Source organism: Myotis daubentonii, chromosome 17, assembly GCF_963259705.1.
Source record: "Myotis daubentonii chromosome 17, mMyoDau2.1, whole genome shotgun sequence".
Classification (NCBI taxonomy): Eukaryota; Metazoa; Chordata; class Mammalia; order Chiroptera; family Vespertilionidae; genus Myotis; species Myotis daubentonii.
The window spans coordinates 50875245-50892781 of NC_081856.1; the positions used below are offsets into that span (position 1 = coordinate 50875245).

A 17537-nucleotide genomic window follows, 5' to 3' on the forward strand; every position below is an offset into this window, starting at 1 on the left:
CGACGCTGCACCTTCTGGCTCACTGTGCAAACCCACCTCGGCGAAGGCTCAGACAGACTGGGTTCCCCTTTACAAAGGCCCAGGCAAGGGGATCTAGAGGCTCACCTTTCACACTCAGCCCTAAAAATAACCTAGTAGTGCCAACCGGCATGGCTCACACTCACCTACAAACCAGAGCTCACGGCTTGATTCCCATCAGCGCACATGCCTGGGGTGTGGGCTCCACCCCAGTGGGGACAGGCAGGAAGCAGCCCATCAGTGATTCTCTCTCATTGTTGATGTTTCTATCTCTCTCTCCCTCTCTCTTCCTCTGAAATCAATAAAAATTATATATTTTTAAAAAATAACCTCAATGTGTTGAGCTTAGTGGGAGGCAGGGTTCGGTTTCACGGTCTCCCTCCAGCAGGGCCCCTACCCCGGCCCTGGGCCTTGGCAGCACATGCTGCTCCCATCACCCTGAGGGGCTCACCCGGCCCTGGCAACACACAGCCCCACCCTCCGAGGGCCGCGTGCACTGGCAGGAAGGATGGCAACTTCCGTGTGGGGGCAGCTTGGTGCCCACAGGGCAGTGGTGGGAGCTGTGACCTCACAACAAGCTGGAGCCCAGATTCGTCCTCTAGGCAACCGGCAAAGGGGGCATTCATATTGGGGGTGGGGGAGGAGGTTGACAGCAGATGCTTAGGTTGCTGTAACACAATACTATAGACTGGGTGGTGCCTGAACAACAGAAACGGTTTTTCACGGTTCTGGAGGCTGGATATCTGAGTTCAAGGTGCGGCTGGTGCGGTTCCTGGGAAGTCCTTCCTGGCGTGCAGACGGCTGTCTTCTCAGAGTCCTCACGAGGTGGAGAGAGAGAAGAGGGGGGAGAGAGAAAGCGAGCTGGGGTTCCTCTTTTCTAAGGACACTAATCCCACCAGGGGGCCCATCCTCATGACCTCATCTGACCTAACCACCTCCAAACACCACCTCAGTGGGATTAGGACTTCAACATGGGAACTGGGGGGTGGGGAGCACATTCAGTCCATAACACCATGTGTTCTGGTTGTTTAAGGAATATTTGCATTAGGTTAGCTCTATGATTTACTGAACATTCATTTTCACTAGCAAACACTTTATTCTAGACAAATAGTGGGTTATAGCACATTTAAGGTACACTTCTCATTTTAAAGTGGTTTAAGAATATTACTGCAGCAAGTGGGAGCTCCGACACTGGGGTGGTGATGTTGGTAAATAGCTCTGTGTGTGTCCCATAAGCGAGATGCATACACTGTCCGCACTGAGCAAAGCTGGGTCCTGGGAGGGGGTCCCAGTCGCTGCAGCCTGACGTGTCAGATCAGCGGGGGCACTTCCGGGTCATCTTCAAAGCCTGGATCTTCCTCATGTGGCATGACTTTGGGTTCAGGTCGGACTCTTCTGGGTGCTGGTGTTTTCTCTCCGACTATGTTAGCCACGTCGGGGAACGAGTGCTTGCTGGGATCCACCTCGAGTTTCTCAGTTTGTCTGCTTCTAATACAACAAAAAAAAAGGCCAAGGGAAATTGGAACATAGTTTAAAATTCAATCACAAACAGATTCAACTCGCGCATTCATTTCTGCAGCAAACGTGGTAGGTACTACCCCTGCCGCATAGCAACGCCGATAAGAGGCTGTGCCTGGTTTCCCGTGGCTCGGGGCCTTGTAGAAGCACGAGCATGACCTTGGAGTAATGGGGTGTAAACAAGTGCTACCGGGCTGTGCGAAGGCCCAGGCAGCTGCGGAGTGGTCAGCTGGCCCAAGGCCTGCTTACCTAAGTCAAAGCCTGCTTCCCACAGCCGGGATCACAGCGGAATCGCTCCAGGCGGGTCTTACTCCTGAGTGTCGCTACTAAGGCCCATGGACCTGCTGGGTCAGACAACCCAACCTGCGGTGGTACCGCAGGAGCATTCACACTACAAGTGCAGGTGCTTAGCCGAGCTCCGCCCACCACGTTCCTCGCCCAGGAGAACCTGCTCCTCTGCCCACACCCAGAGCTCCCAGCAGCAGCTGTAGTGAAACACGGGACAGAAGCCCCTCTGGCCAGGGATTCCCATTGTAAGAGTCGGTGAAACTCTAGATCGGGGGTGGGGAATGTCTGGCCCGCGGGCGGTATCTTCCCCGTCAAATCATTTGGCCTGGCCCGGCCAAGGCATCAGGGGTGAGTTGATTAAATGTTTGACCAAATACAGCAGGCCAATTTTTAAGCTGATCATTTTGTATGGTGCATAAATGATGTTATAAACATCCAAATGGCCACTGGCAGGAAAAAGGTTCCCCACCCCTGGTCTAGATAATACAGGTCGCTGGGCTGCTTTTCTGGCCATTTCGATCCCATAGGCCGGAGCTGGGCCCAGTGAGCAGTATTTATATAAAGTTCCCCTGGTGATTTTGTCGGTCAGTCAAATTATTTTGGAATCACTGCGCCATTCATCTAGTCCAGTGGTCGGCAAACTCATTAGTCAACAGAGCTAAATATCAACAGTAAAACGATTGAAATTTCTTTTGAGAGCCAAATTTTTTAAACTTAAACTATATAGGTAGGTACATTGTTATTAACTTAATTAGGGTACTCCTAAGGCTTAGGAAGAGCCACACTCAAGGGGCCAAGAGCCGCATGTAGCTCGCGAGCCGCAGTTTGCTGACCACGGGTCTAGTCAGCTATTCCATAGATATATACTAAGTGTCTACTATATTCTAGACACCAGTGGTCCGTGCAGACAGGTCCCCTGGTAACTACATCCAACAGTGTAGTAAGTCCTTGACTGTACACTACAAACTATGCAGGAAGTTATCGTTTTCAGGGACCCATATTAAAGTCATTATTAGCCCTGACTGATGTGGCTCAGTAGGTTGAGCATCGTCCGTGCACTGAAAGGTTTCCAGTTTGATGCCCGATCAGGGCCCATGTCTGGGTTATGGGCTTGATCCCCAATAGGGGGCATGCAGGAGGCAGCCAATCGATGTTTCGCTCTCACATCTATGTTTCTGTCTTTCTCTCTCTCTCCCTCCCTCTCTCTCTAAGAAAATCTTTAAAGAATATTTAAAGTCATTATTAAATAGCATTCTACTTTTTAATTGCTAGATTCTTATTGAAAAGGCTATGATACCAGTGGCTTAATTAAGTAAACACCCAAATCATCTATTATAATTGCGTTGTCCTTGACTTAGTGGAAAAACAGCCTCTCTCGCTGCCAGCGTGTCTCCTGGGCCACAACTTCCGGTCTCAGTAATAGAGAGTGAGCTCAGCTGGGCGGGTTATCTGCCGCTCTCCCACCTCGGAGGCCGAGGGCTGACTGGCAGGCAGGACTTTAATTACTCATGACACTCTGGGTAAGGAACAGCGAGCAGCCAGGCCTGGGGCGCGAGGGCCGCACTCATCCCCACAGAAAGAGGCGGCGGCTCTTCTCCCTGCTGCTTCCTCCTCAGAGCCCGGGGCCTGAAGCCCGGGTGCCCAGCGTGGTCTCACCCACCACCTGGCTGCCAGAAGCAGAACCGCTAAGTCTAGTAAGAAAAACTGGAAGACAAAATTGATATACTTATTACCAAAAAAGGAAGCAAAAAAAAAAAGTATTACTAGGCGTAAAACCACCAAAGATTGATTCCTTCTATTAAAGAGCATAAGAATAGCGATACGCGGGCTGGCGTACTTGGCCCAAAGTCTCCCATTTCCAGCTGAAATTTTTCTAGAGGTCATGAAGAACCTGACAGCAAGGAACGACCAGAGATCAGAACTTAGTGGATACAGGAGCCCAGAGGGAAGCAGATCCCGAAGCCACTTTGCCCCGGGGGCATCTGCTGGGCCCCTGAGGCTGTGCTTGGTCGCGCTGACCCCATGGAGTCCGGGGACAGAGGCCACGGTCCTGAGCGGGCCAGGTGGGCAGTCTTACAGGGCGAGGGTGGGGTCTCGGAGGGCTCCTCTCCTGTCGGAGGGAATAGGAAGTGAGCCCACCCCCGGGGCTGAGAGGAGGCTGGCCCCGCAGGACTGAGGAGAGCTGAGTTGTCACCGCACGCTGACATTTCCGTAAGATCTGGTGGTTTCCATGGCAGCGGGCGGTTAAAAACCCCCAACCCTGAATTTAGAGTCAACTGGTTCCCCACTGGCAGGGCCTTCGGGTCTGCCCCAGAGCGCCTGCCAGGGCTTCCTGGCCGAGTACCTTCGGGACGGGCCAGGGCTGGGGCAATGTGGGTAATGAAGTTGGTAATGAAGTTGGTCGGTGGCTCAGGAGCACCACACACCAGGTATGGTCGCGAGGGGATCAATTCTTACTAATCAAGATGAAAATAGAGAGAGAACCAAGATGGCGGCATAGGTTAACGCCGGAGTTTGCTGCTTTGAACAACTACTTCAAAAGTGAAACTAAAACACGGAACGGACATCACCCAGAACCACAGGAACGCTGGCTGAGTGGAAGTCCTACAACTAGGAGGAAAGAGAAACGCATACGGACACTCAGAGGAGGCTCAGTGCTTAAGTCAAATTCTGAGGTGCGGAGTGCGTGGAGAAGGCTGGCGGCGGAGGGCGCGGTTGTTGTTTTCAATCGGGAGGGAGTCGCAGACTCTGAGCACCAGATCCGGGCGAGTCTTTAGGGACCCAGACTCAAACGGGAGAAGCGGGACTGTCTGGCTTTGGTCAGAGGGAGTGCAGCTTTCTCTCTGAGCTTTGCAGCGGGTGCTGGGACTCAGAGAGGCAGAGCCCCTGGGGACAGGACAGAGAGCCGCCATAACTGCTCTCTCCGGCCCACCCTGTTGATCCTGTGCGACCCGCCCCGCCCAAGCCCTGCACAGAGGCATTTGCCGGATAGCCTCAGGCAAAGGCTAGATTAGCACCTCCCTAGAGGACAGAAGTTCTCTCACTGCTGACACAGCTGATTCTCATAGCCACTTGGCCTGGAGGTCAAACCCTCCCTGGAATTAGCTACAACAATCAAGATTTAACTATAAGACTTCGAACAAAGACCACTAGGGGGTACACCAAGGAAGCATAACAAAATGCGGAGACAAAGAAACAGGACAAAATTGTCAATGGAAGAAATAGAGTTCAGAACCACACTTTTAAGGTCTCTCAAGAACTGTTTAGAAGCTGTCGATAAACTTAATGAGATCTACACGAAAACTAATAAGACCCTCGATCTTATATTGGGGAACCAACAAGAAATTAAGCATACACGGACTGAAATAACGAATATTATACAGACGCCCGACAGCAGACCAGAGGAGCACAAGAATCAAGTCAATGATTTGAAATGCGAGGAAGCAAAAAACATCCAACCGGAAAAGCAAAATGAAAAAAGAATCCAAAAATGCGAGGATAGTGTAAGGAGCCTCTGGGACAGCTTCAAGCGTACCAACATCAGAATTATAGGGGTGCCAGAAGATGAGAGAGAGCAAGATATTGAAAACCTATTTGAAGAAATAATGACAGAAAACTTCCCCCACCTGGTGAAAGAAATGGACTTACAGGTCCAAGAAGCGCAGAGAACCCCAAACAAAAGGAATCCAAAGAGGACCACACCAAGACACATCATAATTAAAATGCCAAGAGCAAAAGATAAAGAGAGAATCTTAAAAACAGCAAGAGAAAGAAACTCAGTTACCTACAAGGGAATACCCATACGACTGTCAGCTGATTTCTCAACAGAAACTTTGCAGGCCAGAAGGGAGTGGCAAGAAATATTCAAAGTGATGAATACCAAGAACCTACAACCAAGATTACTTTATCCAGCAAAGCTATCATTCAGAATTGAAGGTCAGATAAAGAGCTTCACAGATAAGGAAAAGCTAAAGGAGTTCATCACCACCAAACCAGGATTATATGAAATGCTGAAAGGTATCCTTTAAGAAGAGGAAGAGGAAGAAAAAGGTAAAGATACACATTATGAACAACAAATATGCATCTATCAACAAGTGAATCTAAGAATCAAGTGAATTAATAATCTGATGAACAGAATGAACTGTTGATTATAATAGAATCAGGGACATAGAAAGGGAATGGACTGACTATTCTTGGGGGGGAAAGGGGTGTGGGAGATGCGGGAAGAGACTGGACAAAAATCGTGCACCTATGGATGAGGACAGTGGGTGGGGAGTGAGGGCGGAGGGTGGGGCGGGAACTGGGAGGAGGGGAGTTATGGGGGGAAAAAATAAAGAGGAACAAATGTAATAATCTGAACAATAAAGATTTAATTAAAAAAAATGGACAAAGGATCTAAATATAAATAGATACTTTTTGAAAGAGGACATACAGAAGGACGAAAAAAAAAAAAAAAAAAAAAAAAAAAAAAAAAAAAAGATGAAAATAGCATCGGAGGTGCTACTGGGAAGAAAGGCGCAAAGACCCCTCCAGTCACCGAGTGGGATCACAGTGATGCCGGGTTTCCTGGGTGTGAAATCGGCTCCAAACTGCTTGCTCGACTGGACTTCCTGTCGAGACCCGATCCCTCCCAAATGAGGTTCCGATCTTTACATGTTGAAGCCATGTTGATGCTGTTGGGGGTTAATTTTGACCGTGAGTACCCATGACAGTCACAGTGCCCGTGAGTCTCTGTCGGTTACATGTGTATCTGAAATGGAGATCACGGCTGGGACACACGAGTGGGTCTCCAAGGCGAGCAAAGCTCCGCACTTTCCAGGAGGAACTGAACGCCGTACCTGTTCAAACCAACCCGTGTTAGAAACCCCTGCGCACCGCCGACAGTAGTCTCTGAATGCACGCGCACCTAACTGCTTGTATGATGCAAGAGGTCAATATAGCCCCTGCTCAGGTGTTTATAGGGTGATAATTCCAGCATAGACATTGGTGTCACCAAGATAGTGTGCGGGGGTTCAAAACAGACTCTGCCATCTGGCCCGCAGGAGTCTGGAATCATGGCAAGTAGAAGGAAAGTTGAAAGAATTGGGGTGTTCATTCGGAGGAGGAATTGGGAAACAATGAGAGCTTTGTCCGAAATACTGTAAGGGGCATCCCTGCCTGGAGTGGGGGGGTGGGCTTTGTTTGAGGGTCCCCGGGGGGGCAGAGCCGGAGTCTTCAGTGAGGGATCAGAGAGGCTTGCCAACACCAGCAAATACTCAAAAGGGGTGGATGTTCTCTCGAGAGGGTGAAGGTCCCGGTGGGACGAAGCTTAAGCGAAGGCTAGATGATGACCTCTCACAGGAGGAGACACGACGGGGCCCCTGGCCCCGGCAGCCTGAGAGGTCGGGCTCCATGGGGTGACGTGGGCCATCCGGGCAGGCAGTGTGCACAGCACCAGCAGCAGGCTCCGCAGCGTCCCAGCACCGCATGGCGACACGACCTCCCTCTCCCTCACACTCCCCATCTGTGAACTGAGGACACAGCTCGTGCGGGTTCACGTGCTGGCACAGAGCAAGGGCTCAGGAAACGCCTGCAGTGTCGCTGCTGACACCACCATTTGTATTATCGCAAGAAATCGGGACCTACAGGGACACCGATTTGTTTTCGGCGACCCAGGGCCTTGCCCATCACGAGTCTAAGTTTTGGGAACTAACCTTCCTGGTATGACTCACTTTGAAACTTTAAATAATTGCATCTCTTTGGGAGGTGCTCCCAGCGGCCCGAGAGAGGGAAGAGAATGAGATGATGAAGCCACAGACAGCCCAGCCCAGGAGGCGGTACCTTTCGCCTGTGCGCTCCCTGCTGCTCTCCGAGGTACTCCGCACAGACGCGGGTGCTCGCGGGCCCCCTGTGATCACTTCTCCCACCTGGAATGAAAATACAGCACACGCTAAGCGGTGTGTCACGCTCTGTCATGTCTTTTAACATATTCCATATGAATATGGATATATCTTAAGACGCTAAAGCGCTTTAATTTTCACTACACAGTCCATGGCAGAGCCTCACTTTACACTCTATATGTGGCCTGGAAGGTATAAAACAGAATAGATCTGTTCACAATAGTCTTGTAAGGCCAGAGCTATGTTTCAAAGGACATGCCGGGGATGCGGCGAGTGAGTTCGTTTACTAATGAGTTTCCTGAGCGCCAGCAGCAGGCCTGACCCTTGGGGAGTGCTGGGGACCCAGATGGGACTGACACACCGCCCTGAGGAGCGCCCTGCGAATGCCCTGAGGAGCGCCCCGCGAACGTGCTGCCGCGGAAAGCACTATGAGCCCGGACCGCGAGTCCCTGTCCTCCCAGCTCATTGGGCCCCAGTCTCTTCCTCTGAGAAATGAAGGAATTAGATGTGATCTCCAAGGTCCCTCCCTGGTCTGAAAAATTCTGTGATGTTACTGCTTCTTTTTCGCTAAATGACCTCAGTGCTGCGCATGGGAGGTCTCCACAATGAAAACCGATCCAACAAACATCCGGGACAGCTGTTCAGACGCAGGACCCTCCCTCAGGAAGCTCGCCGGGGGAGGGGCGGGGAGGCCGTGCGGGTGCGTGTCAGCCCCGACAGCATGCCGGGCCATGCTGCTGTGCGAGCCAGGCAGTTTACACATTTCACTTACTTAACCCCGCAACTCCCTGTGTCCCCATGAGACAGGGATTGCGTGTAGGCGGAGAGAAGGAATTTGAAAACTGGCCTCCTGTTGCCTTGGTCCCCTGGCCAATGTGGGGGCTTCCGCCCTTTCTTTTCAAGGGAGAGAGAGATCCGAGTGTCCATGGCTCTCTCCACCCTCATCAGCAGCTTCTCTGTGGCGGGGGAATGCTTCATTCACTGGGCACATCTCCCTGGTGGGCAGGTCACTCCTCTGACAGGTGAGGGACACATTTTAATTACATGAATGAGGCCAAGGTTAGTGAAAATTTATTGCAGCATTACTTCCAATAGCCAAGATCTGGAAGCAGCCCAAGTGCCCATCAGTAGATGAGTGGATAAAAAAGCTGTGGTACATTTACACCATGGAATACTATGCAGCTAAACAAACAAAAAAACAAAACAAACAAAAATGGAGCTCTTAACCCTTGTGGCAGCATGGATGGACCTGAGAGTATTATGCTAAGTGAAATAAGTCAGACAGAGAAAGACAAGTACCATATGATCTCACTCATATGTAGAATCTGATGAACAAAATAAGCTAATAAGCAAAATATAGACAAAATCATAGATAGAAGGCTGACAGCTGTTGGGGGTTGGGGGCGGAGGGATAGAGGAAAAAAGAGAAAAAACTCATAGACACGGACAACAGTGTGGTGTCTGCGGGGAGCGGGAGGAGGGAAAAGGGGGGTAAACGGTGATGGATGGAGACTTGACTTGGGGTGAGCACACAGTGCGTGTACAGATGTGTGGCAGAGTTGTGCACCTGAAACCTGTATAATTTTGATAACCAGTGTCATCCCAATAAATTCAATAACAAGGGAAAACATTTTTAAAAGATATGTTGAATTTCTTCTTAAAGTTGGTGGGATTAAGTAAATTATAAGACTGTGTAATAAAAGTAGATATTACAGAAGAGAATAGCAACTTTAAGAAGAAGGCTCTTGAGCCCAAGGTCCAAGTTGTGTATCTCTTCGTATTGTAAATGCACCAACAAGAACGGGAGCACAGGCATAATTAGCGTCTTAAAACACCCATTTCTAACACTGTTACTTGTCACGTAATAAGCTCAGACGAAGATCCTCTGTGTTTATGGAAATGCAAACAGAATCACAAATGTGGGACTTTCTTCGCAGAGAATTTGCTGTGCACCAGAATCTAAATGTGTCCCTTCTTTTTAAAAGCTATTTTCAGCTCAGTTAGTTTCAAAGGTCCCTTTAGGCTAAAAAGTTAGGAGGGACTGAGAGCTCAGCCGTGTGTGAGATGCTGACACCCACATTCACATGAACCGCAGGCAAAACTCTGCTGGTGAGAGACTCCTGCTCCCGATTGGAGGATGGTGGGCTGGGCGCTCCGGGGCAATGACCTCGGGCTCCTGCCATGCCCACGGCGGCGTAGGGCTGCTCCTCCTCTGGGGGGGAAGCCATGTTCATTAACACCAAGCATCTCCTTCATCTGTGCTAAGCACGCTCAGGAGCGACTAATGGAAACGCTGGGAGGACCAAAATACAGACTGTTTAATACATTCGGTAACGTGGGACTAATGGTTTCCTGAATCCACAGAGAGACATGTAAGCAGCTGCTTGAAGAGTGGGTTGCGGGAGTGGCACGCGGGTCCAGATGAGTGTTTTCAGGATGTCAAGCCTCACTTGACCACGCGCAGAGCCGTGCCGCTGACTGTCCTGCAGAAGGCGCAGTCCCTTCCGACACTTTCCTGACAGGTGACTGCCCGCCTTTGCTGAAATAGTGCCGGGGGATGAGGTCGCATTACCTCCCAGGCAGCACCCTGCACGGACACGGTCTCTGTTCACTTGATTGCCATGTGTGTGGCTGCTTCACCAACTCGGAGAGCTGCCAACGCGAGACGCCGAGGCCGGGTGCGCCGTGTAAAAAGCCAGTGAACAGATGCCAGGGAGAGACACGGCTTTTCTTCCTGATGTTGAGGTTGAGCCGCAGAAATGACCAGTACCTGGTCATTTTTGACCCACACAGCGGTGATTTCACATGGTTCGACGTCAGAGTTATTTGTGTGAAGTTGAATGAGAAAGGGCCGACATCACTCTGTTTCAGATGAAGATTTGCTGGTGGGAAATGAAAAGAGGGACTGGGCAAAGAAAACGGGGTGTAATCAGACGTATTTGCTGAGCCTGCTCAACACTGGGGCGTAGGAACGGGCCGAGGGCAGACCTGGGCCTGCGGGGAGGATGGTCAGGGGAGTCAACAGGGAAAAGGCAGAAGGACCAAGGAGCCCAGTGTCACTCACTGTTCCCCCACAGCAATTCCCACAGCGCTCTCTTCATGCCAGCTTCTTAATAAATCTTTGGTAAATTGAATAAATATTTTAATTGCTTGATTAATAATTCATTCATTGTCTAAAGTTGTTCATGATGTTGCAGAAAGCTTTCTATTTCTGAGTTCTAGCACCCCACTTCCACGTTGGGTCAACCCAACAGACGAAGTAATTTCCTCGCCTGGTACTAATGCTTCCCATATAATTTATTGACGGTGCATCAGCATTTTGTTTGGTGTGCACACCTGATGTCTTCGCCCATGCCTCAGAAGTAGTTTCTAAAAATGTCTCCCCATTATTTTCTTGTAAAACTTCCGCACTGCCTATGACCATTAGAAACCAGTGGCCTTGACATAGGCCCATGGCCTGATGGGCGGGTGGGGGAGCAGGATCAGTTAGTGGGAGGGCCCTCAGCCACGGGCCTGCCCTACACTGAAATGGCGGCTGCTTCCACCAATCCTGTAGCAGCTCCAGAGGCGGCGGGTCACATAAACTGTTCACCTGCTTACATATCTCTGGTGTTTCTGTTGATTGGTTAGTTATCCATAATTCTGATATTGAACATTTTAACATGCGAAGTTCAGATTCCTAAAACAGAGGAATCCTACATAATAAAAGGCTATTATGCAAATCAACCAAACAGGGGAACAACTGGTCACTATGACGTGCACTGACCACCAGGGGGCAGACACTCAATGCAGGAGCTGCCCCTTGATGGTCAGTGCGCTCCCACAGGGGGAGCGCCACTCAGCCAGAAGCCGGGCTCACAGGTGGCAAGCGCAGCGGCAGTGGCGGGAGCCTCTCCTGCCTCCACGGCAGCACTAAGGATGTCTGACTGATGGCTCAGGCCCACTTCCAGGGGGCCTATATCCCCACAGGGCTCCCGGACTGCAAGCAGGCGCAGGCTGGGCTGAGGGACTGCCCCCCCCAATCGAGTGCATGAATTTTTTGTACTGGGCCTCTAGTATTAATATAAAACTTTAGAATCTATAAGACATTTTTATTTCCCTCTGGCATTAGACTACATTTATATATATAAACTCTTTGAACAGATAAAAATACCTATATAAGTCAAACATTTCTGAAGTATATTCTATCTCAAATAAGTACATACATAGCAGCAAAGAAAATTTAAATTTTGAAAAAACAAACAAACATAAAAATACTAGCTTTGATTCCAAAGTTACCCAAGTTGTCAGAGGAAATTTTTAAAAGGCGCGATTACTGATCTTTCTATGTGAAATCAATATTGACAGTTACAAGACTTTGAAGTAAAAGTAGAACATGTCTAACTAACAATAGGTCCCTCAAAATTCTTTCATGCTTGTAAGGTGCAATCTCATCTGACACCCACAACACAGCCTAAAACGGAAGATGTCTGAGGAAGTTAGGACGAACATCAAGGGTGATAACGATGTTTAAAAAGAAGAGAAAACATCCTTTGACAGTCTCACTAGGGAGTCTCGGTTGGAAATGTCCTCCGTCCACATGACCATCCTGCTTGGTCCACACCAGCCACAGGGCGGAAGTGCTGGGACGTTTATACCACCCCTCCCCCACCCCAGCACCCCCACAGCAGGAGCAGCCATCAGCCACAGAGCCTGGGGCTGGTGTGCCCCATCCCAGCCCCATCACCCCTTGGGCAGATGGGTCCCGAGGTGTGCGATCTGCACCCTAGAGCTGCCCGCGGGGATGCTGGCTCAGTAGGGCACTGCCGAGGGTTGCTTCCCTTCCCTGCTCCCGACCAGCATCCCCTCACTGACCAAACCGACTGCCGCACTCACAGCGCTACAGTAGCTTCCGCTTCTGGGAGACCTCAAGTTAAAACAGTGTTTTACAGCCTGTGTCTCGAAATCTAACCCTGCAACAACCGTGGGACTCTCAGGAGGAAGGGAACAGCCTGGTATAACCAGACTCCCAAACACTGACTGAGTTTCTCCTGGCGCCCACTCATGTCTCAGGGAGCGCCTAGCTTAACTGTGTGTGCTGTGGACTATTTGAAAAAACCCCACAATTATCTGCTTACCTATCTATCTATCTATCTATCTATCTATCTATCTATCTATCTATCTATCTATCTATCTATCTACTTATCTATCTGTCAAAAATTTGAGTCCATGGCGATGTTTACTTCCTCTCTGGGTTTGTGAGGCATGTGTGGGCGGGTGGTACTCACCTAAGACCACCTTCTTTCAAGTCAAGGCCCAGCTTGGGAACCATTTAGACAGGCTGCCAGACCTTCTGAGGATCGAGTGCCCTCTCATTGACCTCCCCTCCTTCAGTCATATTGCCAAGTGGGGGAGGTTTCTAGAACCCCTATCCACGGAAGCCTCTGAAATGTGACTCTTTTCTTCTCATCCCTGCATAGTCACTGAAAACATGGTTTATTCCCTCAGCCATTCCTTCTGAATCACTGGGCGGTCACTGCTCACTCTCTTAGTAGGTACTGATATTACTGAGATGTTTTAAAAACATGTAGCAGTTCTCAACCTGTGGGTAGCGAACTATGAAAATACATCCTGTATAGCAGATATTTACATTACGATTCATAACAGTAGCAAAATGACAGTTATGAAGTAGCAACGAAAATAATTTTGTGGTTGGGGGTCACCACAACATGAGGAACTGTATTAAAGGGTCGCGGCATGAGGAAGGTTGAGAATTTTTCCTCATTGTGTTTGCTATTCTTGATTCTCTAGTTGGCAACTAGCAGATGATGGAGACCTAGAGGTGTTATTTAAAATCCTTAGATTAGAAGAGATTATGTGTGGAATGAATATACATGGAGAAGAGAAAGGGTCCCAGAGTTCAGGCACTAGGCTGGCCAACTCTCAGAGGCCTGGCCAGGAGAAAGGACCAGCCAGCAGACATAAATGTCTGTGCTAAGAGTTTTGCTGTAAAGCAGGTCAGGGCAGTAAGTGGAGGGGGGCGTTTTCATTGTGCTCTGTTGTTAGGAGGGGAGATGGCTCAGCACGTTTCCTAACGTAAGGTGCAGAGGGGAAACGCGACCAGCAGCTGAGAGAACAGGGGGCTGTCGGAGGGGACTGTGGCCTCTCCAAGGCCAGTGGAAACAGGAGCCCACACACACTTGGGGGGTTTGGATGGATCACAGCCAGCTCATTCGTAGAGTCCGGAAGGAAGGCCTAGCAGGGGAAGACAAGAGGGATGAAGTCTGTGGAAGTTAACCTGCTGCTTCTGGAAGTTTTAGGAGTGAGGAGCAGTGTTCTAGAAAAGAGTGGAAGTATGAATGGAACAGGACGACCCAGCAAGCCCTCACTGAAATGATCACCCAGAGACTAGAGGTGAGTTCAGGATGGGCACAGGCAAGTCTCTCTGAGTAAAACGTCCTGAGAAATGGATGTCCAACCGATAAGGAGAAGGGCATCGGAGACTGTGTTTTTTAGAGTCATGGCCTGTAACAGTGACCTTCACATTGACCTTCACCTCTGTGCTCACTGGAGCAGAACCGAGCAATATGTTCACCCACTGGAGCTGTAAATGTATTTTGCTGTTCCGTTCACATGGCAACTTCCTTAATCTCGGTTAATTATTCTGCAAGAACTCCCACAGGACATCATGGAGCATTTTCCTGGAGTGTCCCTATAATTGTCTGTTGAGGGCCTAGATGGGAGTTTAATTTAATGACTTGACCAAATGTTCAGTGAAGTCCGGTTAGGCTGCCCTGGGAGGAGGTCAGGTGCCCCACACTCCCCGGCCGCTGGTGGGGAGACTGTTTACAGGCGTATAACTCAGTCTGACCTCACACTTAAGAAAATATACGGAAGGCCAAGCATAAACTTTAGGAAAATGTAATGCGGGAATTCCCACTCAAAATGGGAACCCAAACTGTACGTATGGTACCTGCGAATATGTAGCAGCTCTAGAGAAAAAAACTTCTGAGAGACATAAAGTAAGAGTAATAAATGGAAAACATACATTATTGGATATGGAACTTTTATGGTTTTCAGGGTATTGAACATGGAAAATGTACAGATCTAAACACCGAAAGGCTCATGGAAATAGGATGCTGTGTTTATTTGGAAGATGCATTAGCATCAGCTACCCGCCCCCTGCGATAGCACAGGAACCATGATCTCCTTTGAGGAAGTAGCAGCTGCCATTGTCTTTGGCTCCTCAGTCAGAATGGAAGTTTCCCCAACACACGCGCGCGCGCACACACACACACACACACACATACACAAACACCCCGCTGATCATAGTGTTATACAAATGCCTACATCAAAGTCCTGAGGTAATTAAGTGATCTCTTCCATTTCCCTATAGGATATTCTAATTAGCATACATTTCCTTAATTCGCTGCCGTCACCAAGGACAATGAGATTCTTCCAGTTGTATTTATTTTTTTGCTCGACAACAAATTGTACTTGCTGTTTTATGGCCTCAGAGTGAAAATACATAGATTACCCATAATCAATCTGTGGCAAAACTGGCTCCGTGAGAATGAAGGATTATTAGGTCATTATCGACGCCTCCCTGGTCAATCACGGGCTGACTCGCTGCGGCAGTCACGCCCGGCCATCTCCTTCTCTTCTTCACAAGCCAAACCCCACGTTAACTGGCTTATCTATTCTTCCCCTTTGACCCGAGCGACTTGGGCAAAGCTGACCCACCCCCAGCTCATGCCATGAGGTGACAGTAACCAAACGGAAAACAATGGAAACGCAACAAAGCGCTACCATCTCTTTTGGCCAGAGATCGGGTCACGTGTCCAGGACTGAACTACAGACTCAGCTGGCCGAACCAACCAGAGGACCTGTTACTCCACGGCGACAGGAGAGAGCTCTTTGTCTCTTTCTCTGATTCATAGCAAAAGTACATCTACGCCAACCCTCCCCCCAAAGAGTAGGCAAAAAGGAGTTTTAGTTAAAATAATATCTTGTCCGTATCATAAACATGATATAAAAAATAACACTAGCAATATCTATTGAGTGCTCACGGTACATGAATGCTGTGTGTATCGTCTCTCTTAAGCATTAATTAGGACAGGGAGGCCTAGAAAGATTCATAATTTGCCCCACGTCACAAACATGGTAAGCTCAATGTTTGGAATTTAAACACATACCAAGGATGACAGCATCTCCTCTCACGGTTATGGGTAAGGAGAGTACTGACCACCCGGTAACAGACTTGCTCGAAGAACCTTGCGATTTATAAAGGCCAACTCCCACCCATGCTCTGGTCTGCAGAGGCAGGGCCAGCTGCTGGGAGATTAGAACTCCTGGCAGGACCAGTCACCCTGGGCCCCGCCCAGTCCCAGTCCCACTCTCTGTTCTCCTGGGTCTTTGTCCTCCCGCCTGAGCTGCTGGGAATAGCCTTTCGGGCTTTCTCAGCCAGAAGAACTTGGATCAGAAGTCCTACTCAGCCCTGGCAGGGCAAGTACCCGCGGGAACCAACATACCCAGACGCGAAGCGGACCCAGTGCCGTCACCCACCTTGGGCATGCAGACGACCAGATGCCCTGTCGTCTGAGACCTTCTAGCAGAGCTGCCGTCAGGTTTCACCTCTGCCGGGAGGACGAGCTGAAATGGCTGAAAGTGAACACCAGGTGTCAGAGAGCAAGTGCATCTGACATGAGAGAGCAGTTGCTTGAGGAGGTATTTTCATGACAAGTTTACGACTCCACATTCAATTTTTAAAGATGAGCTTAGATTGACTAGAAGAGCACTAATACATGGGCTGTGCTTCACATGCATGATCTGTTTTACCTATTTTAATGAACAGTCAGTCTAAGGAATAATCATCAATCAAAATCAAAGGAAACACTCATCGGTCCATTTTTGTTAATGTGGCTGATAAAGAGTTTGCGGATAAAAATCACTGTCATTAGACGTGAACATGTTTCCATTTTAAAGTCTTTGAGCGACCTCAGATGAATGATCAGAATTAGCACAGACTCCTCTTTCAAAAATGATGAAACTACACTTACCAAGAATGGAAAGCATTGGCAATTTAAATTTAAAATGGGCATATTATTTAAATATAATTTCAAGTGTAGCCTATGACATATATAAAAATCAGCCTTGGACAAGGTACTCATGCAACAGACACAGGATAAACATATTAATTTATCCAGCCACACAGCGGTCAGCAAGCATTCCTGCTAAATACCCCTCCCCTGGCAGAGTCACATGCCTAAGTAACAGCTTTCAGATTGGCTTTCTCCTTTTCCATTTTAATGTTACTTTAAAAAACGTTCAGGCAACTAGCATAGTCCAAGGGTTGACTTTGGAGACGGAGCCAGCCCACAGGGCATCCTCACCTTTCCCTTGACCGTTACTCGCACGTAAGTTGGCTGCACGTCAACATTGATCAGAGAGGTATCCATGTACCTTGAAAATTCAACACATGAAACACACTCAGTCTTGTGAGTTTCCAAGAACGTTAAGTTTGCAAACAAATTTACAAATACAACCCCTCACTTAGGGGACCCCTTTAAATGGAGAGAGTTTAAAATGTCCATGCTAAACAGGCCTTAAAAAATTAGCTTTGAGTTAATCCTCAGACCAAAGGAAATGCAATGTATCAGCAATTCCGTTTTTAGACCCATGTGTACACTTGGCATTGACTGCCCCTAACCCAAAAGTATCAGAGGTCTGAAACGTCAGAGGCTTGCAAAAACCAGCTTGCCATGGTCTTTCGTGAATATTTTATTTTAAGCCCCTGAGACTGACATGAATAGTCAGGGATGCTGACTGCACTCTGCTAGGGGCCTGCAACCCCGG

The 17537-nt window shown here is 48.9% G+C and overlaps 1 protein-coding gene across 1 annotated transcript in view; it reads right to left on the bottom strand.

The window, feature by feature from the left end:
* Nucleotides 1–1107: 1107 nt before the first annotated feature.
* DNAAF11 (dynein axonemal assembly factor 11) overlaps nt 1108–17537 on the bottom strand; it is a 35385-nt gene continuing 18955 nt past the window's right edge. Inside the window, exons 9-12 of the mRNA XM_059672321.1 lie at nt 17075–17144; nt 16248–16343; nt 7645–7730; nt 1108–1506 (exon numbers count right to left, since the gene is read on the bottom strand). Of these exons, the coding sequence (XP_059528304.1) occupies nt 1329–1506; nt 7645–7730; nt 16248–16343; nt 17075–17144 (430 nt within the window). The 3' untranslated portion in view covers nt 1108–1328. The remainder of the gene's footprint in view (nt 1507–7644; nt 7731–16247; nt 16344–17074; nt 17145–17537) is intronic.